At 29.5% G+C, this 10,799-nt stretch overlaps 1 protein-coding gene across 1 annotated transcript in view; it reads right to left on the bottom strand.

The window, feature by feature from the left end:
* LOC106478525 (carcinoembryonic antigen-related cell adhesion molecule 1-like) overlaps positions 1 to 10,799 on the bottom strand; it is a gene marked incomplete at its 5' end in the record, with an annotated part of 40,393 nt that overhangs the window by 12,378 nt on the left and 17,216 nt on the right. Inside the window, one exon of the mRNA XM_022382146.1 lies at positions 8,846 to 9,145. Coding sequence (XP_022237854.1) covers positions 8,846 to 9,145 — 300 coding nt within the window. The remainder of the gene's footprint in view (positions 1 to 8,845; positions 9,146 to 10,799) is intronic.

Here is a 10,799-nt window from a genome sequence, read left to right as displayed (position 1 = left end):
GTGGGATTGACCGTCACATTATAACGCCCCCACGGCTGAAAGGGCGAGCATATTTGGTGGGACGGGGATTCGAACCCGCGAGCCTCAGATTGCGAGTCGAGTGCCGTAACCACCTGGCCATGCCGGGCCGGAGAATAGGCGGGAATTTCGCAATACATATTTAACACTAAAAGCTACCCATGTTTTAAAATATAAACTTAATCTAAACAAACGTTGATATTAAAATAATAACAAATTCGTTACAATGAAAACTGGAACTAATTCCATTTATTTCTATCTGATCGATTTGTTAAAAAGTTAATTAAAAAGATATTAAGGTTATAAATGAAATGAAAGATCTTACTTTTGTTTATAAAACATCTTACCTTTCTTTATAAGACTGTGAAAATAGTCAGAAAGCTCGTGTCATTGAACTTGCGATTTAATATTAACCTGCGTAAGCCTTTACTGTGAGCATGTTGTAATAATTGAGGAATAATTGCAGGTATTTTTTTCGCTATATTCCATATTTTTAAGAATCTTTCGATGTTTTTGATAATTTTGAACTTCTAAGTGGGGCTGTGTTTTAAAGGGACGAGTTTCTGATTGACCCTTTATATTTTTTTTTTTTTTGCATCTAGCTGGCAAAGAAACCCCGTGCTCTCCAAGTATGGTGGCACGTTTTTAGATTTGGAGGGTACAGCAAGCAGAAAACTTTTAACAATTATAATTTTTGGTGTTTTTTAACTATCTTAAGCTACTTCTGATGAAATTTGACAGTTTTTTCTGATGATTTGGTGAGAACAACTCGACTAACATATGCAAAATGCCATGATAAATATTAACTGTGACTTCATGTGACGTCAATCAGAAGTAGTAGGGTATATTTAAACAGTAAAATGTGAATTTCTGACAGGTATAAAGAAAACTTATGAAAGTTTGCAGTAATGGCATAATGGAAGACCTTGAGAAAAGTCATTATGCTCACAATGATGCTGATTGTGTTAAGAATTTTGGATCATAAATGGTGCATAAATTACAGTACTAAAAACTGTGAATTCACTATACTGACTGTATAGATTACATGTTTTACGGGAAATATTGCATTATATTTTTTAAATTGAAAGTGTATCTAAACCACTAGCCATAAACGTAATTGAATCTACGAATCTTAGTTTCAGGTAACATTTTTTTTTGTTTTACTAAACAAAATACTTTTTTCTTCTTTATTTGGAATCAAATCAATTTTTTTATCATTCCAGCCTAATGTTTTGATAAACAGACGACTATTGTATCCGCTTATATTATGAACAAACAATGGTATGAATGAAGGATTTTTATAAAATAGATTACAAATTATGTGTGCAAGTCGTTTGTATTTTCCAATTAAATAATCACGGTCTTGAACTTTCTTTTCAACATCTATTGGTTTACCTTCATATTTCTTATAACTGAATGTGTTTATAATTATCTAACCATAGATACGACAAACATCATTATTTTCAACTTCCTCTTTTCCTACATCAGCTAATCGTCAATTTTCTTATTAACGTTAAATAACTTTTTTATTTAGTAAACTTCTCCTTTCAGCATTTTTATGAATTAACATTTAGCATTTGGTCCTCTATAAACCAAACGATCTTTATAATGTCCATTAACGTACTTGATACAATAAGAGCATTCGTAGGCTCATGTTTTTGATAAGCATTTGTATAACTCTCAGCTAAGTCTGGATTACATGTATAAATCGTTTTTGTTAAGCATTCAAAATCAGCATATATAACAAAAGGAGCGAATTATTTATATTTTTTAATTTTGTAACTAAATCCTTTAAGAGTATTCCAATCTTTACAACTTCTTCATGTTTCTTTCATCTGAACTCTGAATAAAATATTGCAGACATCTCTCACATGGGTATGTTTCTGATTTATGTTTTATTACTTGACTTTTAATTAACCAAGATAAATGTTTGATAAGACAATAATGTGCATTAGGTTTTATATATATATATATACAAGATTAACATGCTGCTCTTGTTTATTTTAAGTTATACTTAAAGGATAAATAACACATTATTCATCATAACTGTAGACATTTACTGATATATGCATCTTTTTTAAAAATCTATTATTATTTATTTGTTATTTATAATAACAGGGATATTAATTTCCTTAAGTGTTTCTTTAGTATATTTCAGTTGGTTTGATTTACTATATATAATAACTCGTCCTGGACGATTTTTTTTCATCTACTTGATGCAAATATGCTGATATACATAGAACAATCTTGATCTTCATTTTTGATATTTATCACAGCTTTTTTATCGTGTATCATTTCAGTTAATTCGATATATCTGAACTTAATAGACCATATTTATTGATTCTAAACTGACTCTTATTTCAGAGACCTATTCAGATCCTATTTCTTCATAATCAGTCATTTATGTTAAAAGTTTGTTAACAACATCTATATTATAATTATCCAAATTAGTGGAGTTCAGAATTATTCGATTTTTAACTTTAACTGAACATTTTTCTGTTTCTTGTTGTCTTCGATAAACACAATGCAATTTAACCTTAACTTTTAAATATTTTTCTTACATATTAACTCATCAACATTAAAGAGAACAATATTTTATATATTACAAAAATTTCTGAATATCAATATAGTTATTAATATTATATATTAAATAAGTTTTCTAAACGTCCTTCATAGGCTGTTTGTATTTCTTGATTAGCTTCACTTTTTTATGTAATGTTCACTTATGCTCTTTAGTTTCAACGTGAATTTTCTTAAAAGATGGTTTGTAATATTTTCCAGATACATCACATTTTATTTGTTTCTGTTTAGGTTTCTTCGGTTCAACAATTAGATATTATGAAACTTGTAGTCTTTAATAAATATTTCTCTTTTAATCTCATCGATAAGAAACTTTAGTAAATCATCTTTTCCCATAAACTTTCTTAATTTTTTTTCAATATGTAACTCTTTAATTTTATAAATTATAGGGTCTCTTTTTAAAACTTCAAATAAAACAAACATTTCCTCCGTCAGATTTGATAATTATCTTTTTTGAATGGTCCCTTATATTATGAAATTCATATCTTATCACAAACTTTATATCTAGTAGTAGAAATAATTTTTACATTTTATAGGTTATTAAATACTTTACTTTGATTTTTGTTTTACTGGAGTCATATTAATTGTTCTATTTTATGAATTATTATAATTTCTTATTAATTATCTGAAACACCAACTCCATTTTTTGAATTATAAGCCACAAAATATTTCGAATTTTAGTTTTCAAAGTTTTATTAAATCTTTCAACAAACTGTGCTTTACCATTTCTTTCAGTTGTAAACCAATGAGCATTCTGACCATTAAATAATTTCTGAGTTTCTTAATGATGAGTTCTATTCCTTTATCAGTTTGAATTTTTTCATTTACTCTCTTTGAATGTCTTTGTTATGTCTTCCCCTTTTTTACTGTGATTGGAACAGCCCAAGAACATTTACTAACAGTAATTAATTAAATATGGTAAATATAGTTGGTTTTATTATTGCAATATATAAACTTTCTCATATCAACTAAATCTGCTTGTCACTTATCGTTATTATGTGTTACGAAACTCTTCTTCTTTTATATTTCTATCTAATTGGTTTGTGATTTGTACATTCATATTGTTGATGTAAAAATTCTGTTTTTTTTTTTCATTTTGAGATAATTGAGATTTTTTATTAATTCTTGTACACCGCTAAAACTTCTCTCTGGATCATAATATATTTTTTTCAAAATTGAGACTTTTTGTACCACAAACTTCAATCACAGGTTTTCCATTCTTTTAATTACCTTCTTGAATATTGTATATTTAAGTTTTTGTTTTATACTTTAACACTTTTTACAGATGAAATGCCAAGGCCGAGTATTGTAGTACCTTTAATAATTGGTTTCATAATTCCTGTAGCAATTTTTTCATGTAAAGCTCAATCTTGAATAGCATTCAAATATTCTATAAGTTCTTGATCTGCAATATATCTACCACCCGTTTCTGTTGATTTACTATAAGTAATATCACGTTTCTTACTTGCTTTATCCACTCTATTAAGTTAAATTCTTCTTCTTTAATATTTTGACATTTAAATAAACTTAACATTTCTTTGTTAAGGTTGTAATACTATTTAAATTCTTCTTTTCTATCAGATATATACTATTTTTCTAGCAGAAAAAATATCTTAGATAATTATCAATTACTTCAATAACACTTGTTCCTAGACTTAATACTCCTAAATGAACAATAGCAATCGCTTCAAACCAGAAGCACTGAATAAAGATTTAAAACTTATCATAACTATATTAATATCAGAATAGAATATATAATTTCTCTAATACACAAATAGTTTCTTTCTTAAGTACTCTTCCATTATTTATAGTACATTGAAATTATTTCTATAACTCAGTTCAAGATGTTTAAGATCAAATAATAATCATATTTTTAATAGTTTGTTTATACATTTCTTTAAATTCATTAGCAGTCTTAGATCAAGGGGATATTATACAATAATGAGTTTAGCGATATTTTGTAGCTTTTCATTCCTTCTAATCCACCTGGTCCCCGTCACACCAAACATGCTCGCCCTTTCAGCCGTGGAGGCGTTATAATGTGACGGTCAATCCCACTATTCGTTGGTAAAAGAGTAACCCAAGAGTTGGCGGTGGGTGGTGATGACTAGCTACCTTCCCTCTAGTCTTACACTGCTAAATTAGGGACGGCTAGCGCAGATAGTCCTCGTGTATCTTTGCGCGAAATTCAAAAACAAACAATATATCTCTCTAATCCACCTGCAAGTTTAAACTGAAAAATCAAATCCATTATATGCGGAATTTAATAGATCAAATTTTATTTATGGAATAATGAAGATTACTTATCAAAACGATCATCCACGTAACTTGTGCAAACAACAGGCTGTATATAGATGACTTTTAAATAATAATAAATAAATTATAACATACATCATTTATTTGTAAATAGTCGGAAATAGTATAGGAATGGTATTTTTATTGATGTTTTAAATAAAGCAAATGATAAAGTTCTTGAAGTTTTAATAAGGAGGTAGATAAATTCATAGAAAATATATTGAGTAATATATTAAACAAATCAACATCAACATCCAGTTCCATTTTGCGATTGAGGTATTTTATGTAAGGAAGTAGATGTTGATTTGTTTAATATAATAATATTAACTTAATATAAGCACATTAGAAAGAAATTCGAAATAGGCAATTGATGATAACTTTAGTATTTAGTAATAATAACTTTAATATTGAAACTTCGATAAAATTACTTACTATATTTGGAAAACAATTAATTAAAACTGAATAAAGATAAATGGATCTGATGCAAATTAAAATACTATAACAAATTTAATAGAACTGAATGAAAATAAAGATGCACTTAATAAACAATATGTGATGGTATAAATCATTTAAACGAAAAAAAATTACTATTTCAAAAATCAACAAAGTATAGTAGAATTTATTATTCGTAGATATTAGTATATGTTATATAACTAGAAAGTTTCCATTCTATGATATTGGACTTTTAATAAATGATGCCATTTTTATTAATAGAGCGACTAATACTTATTCATCAAAAACTATTTTTGTTAATGCTTATAAAAATGAAAAGATTGATTTAATCCATACAACTAGTAATCTATTCGAGGGATATTCTGTATGTTTTGAAATACAGAAATTTATTTAGGTACCTCAAAAAACATGACAAACGATTGCCTCATACTTTCATTTTGCCTGCGAATATTTTGTAATATATGCTATTTTAACATTTTTCAATATTTACCCTCCAAGTAAAGGGATTTTTAGTAACATTTAATGATTTTTTCTCTATTTTTGTTTTGTTTTTACATTTTTCTCGTATACAAAGGAAAGCAGTAAAAAAAGTTAACGTTATTGGACCACTTGCAAATTCTGAAACTCCTAAGTTGGATGAGCTAAACCCAACAGATGAATTTTCTTTCCATAAATAAAGAACAATTAAAACTCAGTTTGGTGATAGAAGTATAACATTCTTATATCTTGTATGGAATTTTCTGCCTCTGAGTCACTAGTTTTTCCACAATCCCTGCTCTTCCCTCAGTTAATAGTGGTTTTATAGTGTTTATACCCCGTATCTATAATTTTTTATTCAATATTGAGAGATTATAAGCTTTTATGATAGGTTCACTACACTATGTTGGAAACACCTTTGCCCGATTCATTGAAATTACTCTCCAAGATAGAATTGGTTATTTACCTATTCAGTTGTTTTCATTTGCAAGAAGTTCTGATTGTCACTGGGAAAACAAAACTTTAACTTTTACAACCATATTATGTCCTGAATCAGAACATTCTATAAATGAACATGGTTTCACTTTAGAAAACTCAAGAGCATTTCTGTGCAGTTTTCTAATTTGGAATTGTACAGCAAAGTTGTTATTTTGTGAAGAAATCCAGAATAACAAACATGCATTCTTCTTATTGTCCATTGCAATTTAAGAGTATTTATTGTATGACTCTTGCAAGCAATTATTCACTCTGTTCTGCTTTATACTTTCAACTAAAACATGTCTCTGACTTCACTATCACTGGCATCTAAACACGGTACAGATGTAAAATCTGGGTTTGAAATAACTAACACCAATGCATTTACTAAAACCTACTTTAATAAACAGAATGAACATTCAAATTCCTCAGCCGTTAAGGCATGGACCAAATGTTGTCAGAGCAAGAAGTGATGTTGTAATTTTCAGGAACATGACTACAAAGGTTCGTTAATGTGACATGAACCCCAAAAAAACGCGAAATGTTTCTCTTATATGTAATTGATTACATTCTTCAACTTGAGTCAGATCAGTCGATATTGTCTCTGCAAAATTGTCCTTGCATCAGTAACACCATTATTCTATCTATTGTAAGTTGTTCAGGAAAGAGCATTCACGATCTACAGCCTTAACAGAAACCACAGGGTCAAGTATAACAGAGAATCACATTCAAAATAAACAAAACAAAACAAACTCAACAGTTGTATTTTTTATTAAATACTGTTCAACAGGTGAATAACATATCTTAAGTGTTCAAAACTCGCATTAATATCACATGTGGATAACGTACTTGTAGTTGTCATACCGAAAACCTTCACTTTAGAATTTTTTGTTGTTGTTTTTGACAATAATAGGAGAATCAAACTCAAGTATCTAACGAAAGCTTTGTTTGGCTCTCATGATCTTATTGATTTCATATGTATTATTGAAATCAGTACAATTAATAGAGCTAAATGTAAACAATTTGGCATCCTCCGATTGAGTAGCGGTAAGTTTACTGACTTACAAGGGTTCAATTCCCCGCGATGAACAGAACTGATGGTTCATTGTGTAGCTTTGCGCTAAAACAAGAAAACAACAAACTAACTAATTCCAGAGCCAAACAAGTTCTTGTTAAAGCTTCTTTCCTATCAAACTTAAACTACGCTTGAAATGTGATCCCAAGGTAAGTTAGACAATGTTAAGGTCTTGTTATTTTTTCAGCTTTATAAGATATAATAATAGTATGAGTCCCAATTTTTTCTGAACTTTTGTAAGCACAAGAGTCAATGTCGTATTTAGAAATATTAATAATTTCTTCCTCATAATGAAGAGTAAAAGAAAGACCAGCGCTGAGTTTGTGCGCAAGAGACCTGAATGAAGCCTAGAAAATAATCTTTCATGCTTCAACTGTAGTCTACATAAGCCTTTAGCTTTAATGAACACATGCTATACTTTCTAGTTAGATAATATTTCTGTTACTGTTCTCTATAAACGGTATATACTAAAAGTACAATATTATACTGATAAAAAAACATCTGAAATAAAATAAATACCGGGCTAAAACTAGAATCTTAAATTAACAAAATATCACTAGTTTTCACACTTATACAAAACACCAAGAAACTATTTTTTATTGTTTGTCTGATTTCGCGCAAATCTATTCGAGAACTATCTGCATTGGCCGTACCTAATTTATAAGTGATAGATCAGAGGGAAGGCAGCTTGCCAACACCCGTTCACTTCCATCTTGGGCTACTATTTTCCAACGAAAAGTATGAGTAACCTTTAAATTATAACACAGAGTAGACATGATCGGTGACGAGATTGGAACATGCAGCTAGCACATTGCGCTCTAAACACCAGGATATTCCAAGCACTATTTTGGTACTGATATAAAAAGACAGAAATACTAGAATCAATTTTCATTTAAATTAGATTTTGCAGTAAAACACTAAGGATCTGTAATACAATGTCTTTAATATGTTATACTTTATTTATATATATGACATTCTTGGAATTTAGTTTAGCGCTGAACAAACATTTTCAGAGCTTTCAGAGCTTAACTGATACGGTTGCCATTCTACAAAATCAAACTGAAATGTTTCTAAACGAAAAACTTCTTTAATATGGCCATATACATTACATCACTAAATCTGATACACGTGGTTGGTGGTTTTCGTACTAAACCTGACATACGAGGATGAACTGTATTGGCTGAAGCTAGAGTTAGAGGTTTTCGTGAAAACTTGTTATTACGAAGATATGTGCCCCTCAGTGGCACAGCGGTATATCTGCGGACTTACAATGTTAGAAACCGGGTTTCGATACCCGTGGTGGGCAGAGCACAGATAGCCCATTGTGTAGCTTTGTGCTTAACTTAAACAAACGAAGATGTGTGTAAATTATGCAGTTGTACAAAATGTGAAATGTATTTTTTGGCATTTATCCAAGTTTTCACAGTACGCACTAAGAAAAACTAGCTTCAATTCACACAAGTTTTTACTTACCAAGAAACTTCTGAGGAATCGGTTTCGTTTTCGCTGTAAGTGCAATAGGGGAACTTTTTCCTTTACTGTTGGCCGAGTATAGGAGTAGGATGAAACGGGATCCTTCAGACAATTCAGCAACATGAAACACGGGCTTGGAATGACTCGTAATATTGGCAGCTAGACGTTCCTGTTGGGAATTATAAACTTCAAGGAAGAAAAACTGCTTCAAACCACCGTCGTTACCTGCCATACATTCTAAATGGACAGAATCAACGGTGGTGTTAGAGATGGTGCAGTTTTTTAAAGGTTCTGGTGGACCTAAGGAGAGAGTTAGAAAGAAAATGTTCGGTAATAAAACTGCTGATATGAACCTAGTGTAAGATATTACTTCAGGAAAATATTTCAAAGTCCCAACTTTTCATGAGAGACAATTTCTCTCTACTCAGACTTAGTTGAAGTGTATATTGCTGAATAAGAACCATAAACTTCTTGGTTTAAAATATTTATTATATACTTATTTCTGACAACAAACATATTTCGAAATAATACCCTTCCAGACGTAGTCAGTAATAAACAATCTGAATATGACGAAATAAGTCAGAATAAATATGTCTATAAGAACACGTTCAAATATTTCAAAACTCTGTGAACTAAGTCCTAAGTATAAAAGAAAAAGCTATCTACTTTAAATATTTTTATGTTGTGAAAGAAAAATGCCCACAAGCCAAAAACTGGTTGAATGTAGATTAAGAAGCATAGAAAACAGAAATGTTGATTTATTATACACTCTTTTGGTTAAACTGCACTATAAAAATGTTTTGATTAACCCTACATATAAAGTACTTTATTCTATTATGAAAATTATACATACATATTATAATTGCACTTTATATCTACAGAAGTGTAAGTTTTAGCTGTGATTAATGTAAAGGACGCACAACAAAAATGTAATTACAGAAGTTCATAACATATATATGTAGTGAAATAGGAACTAATACAAGTTTATTACGTTTAACATCATTAAAACAGAGACGTGGAAAAAACAAGTGTATGCATAAATAAGTTAGAGTAAAAATATGTATTCGCCCGGAGATGATTCGTTAGAGACTTAGTTATAATCTCTTTAATAACGAGTGCCTGATCATTAATGAGACCAATTATTCTTTCGTCTTCATAAAGAAGGGGCTCAAATAGCTTTAAATATCATTTTAAGCCCTATAATCTGCTAAACAACGTCACATATGAAAAAAAAAAGGTTTGTGGGGAAATGCTGGTTCAAAATTTCAAACTGGAAACAAGTCCTTTAATAAAATGTTGAGCACACATAACATGCTTAAGGATGGCAGCAACAAGTTTGTGAACGTTATGTTCTTATAAATAATTATTAAACAGTTTTCTTAATGTTACCAACTTTTATTTACATGTAAGGTCATTGCTTAAAAAGACGTTAAATTTTAACTTTCTGTTTATTATATAGATAGATTGATCATTAAAAGAGTTTGAGTAATCAGATTATTAATAATTGTATTTCCCACTTAATTAGGAATACAAAATACAATAACCTATGTTCAATCGCGCACTCAAATTAAGAAAACCATGGTTTTGTTCATGTAAACTATTTTATTACCAGCTTTCTGGACCTTCTTTACCTAATATTTATATTCCTTCAACTTTAAACAGAAACAGCTATGATTTCTCAGTTACGCAGATATTACACAATTTGTAATAAACTGTAATATTTTCTCTCTAATGGAGACATTTTAGTTAAAAGATTTAATCATAATGAGTTTCTCATGTTACAGGTATTATGAAACAAAACTCGATTTCAAGTATCACAGATGATTATTCACAATTGTCTAAAGTGTTAAGTTAAAAAATATTTATTTTTTACATATATTTAGATTAGTTCAATTACACCATGTCACTTTTGGTTATCACCATGTGACATGATGTATGTTACCTATATATATAT

This window comes from Limulus polyphemus, unplaced genomic scaffold (assembly GCF_000517525.1).
Source record: "Limulus polyphemus unplaced genomic scaffold, Limulus_polyphemus-2.1.2 Scaffold221, whole genome shotgun sequence".
In the NCBI taxonomy this organism is placed as follows: Eukaryota; Metazoa; Arthropoda; class Merostomata; order Xiphosura; family Limulidae; genus Limulus; species Limulus polyphemus.
The sequence above is the reverse complement of the archived record's forward strand: the minus strand, read 5'-3'. Positions and strand labels throughout refer to the sequence as shown.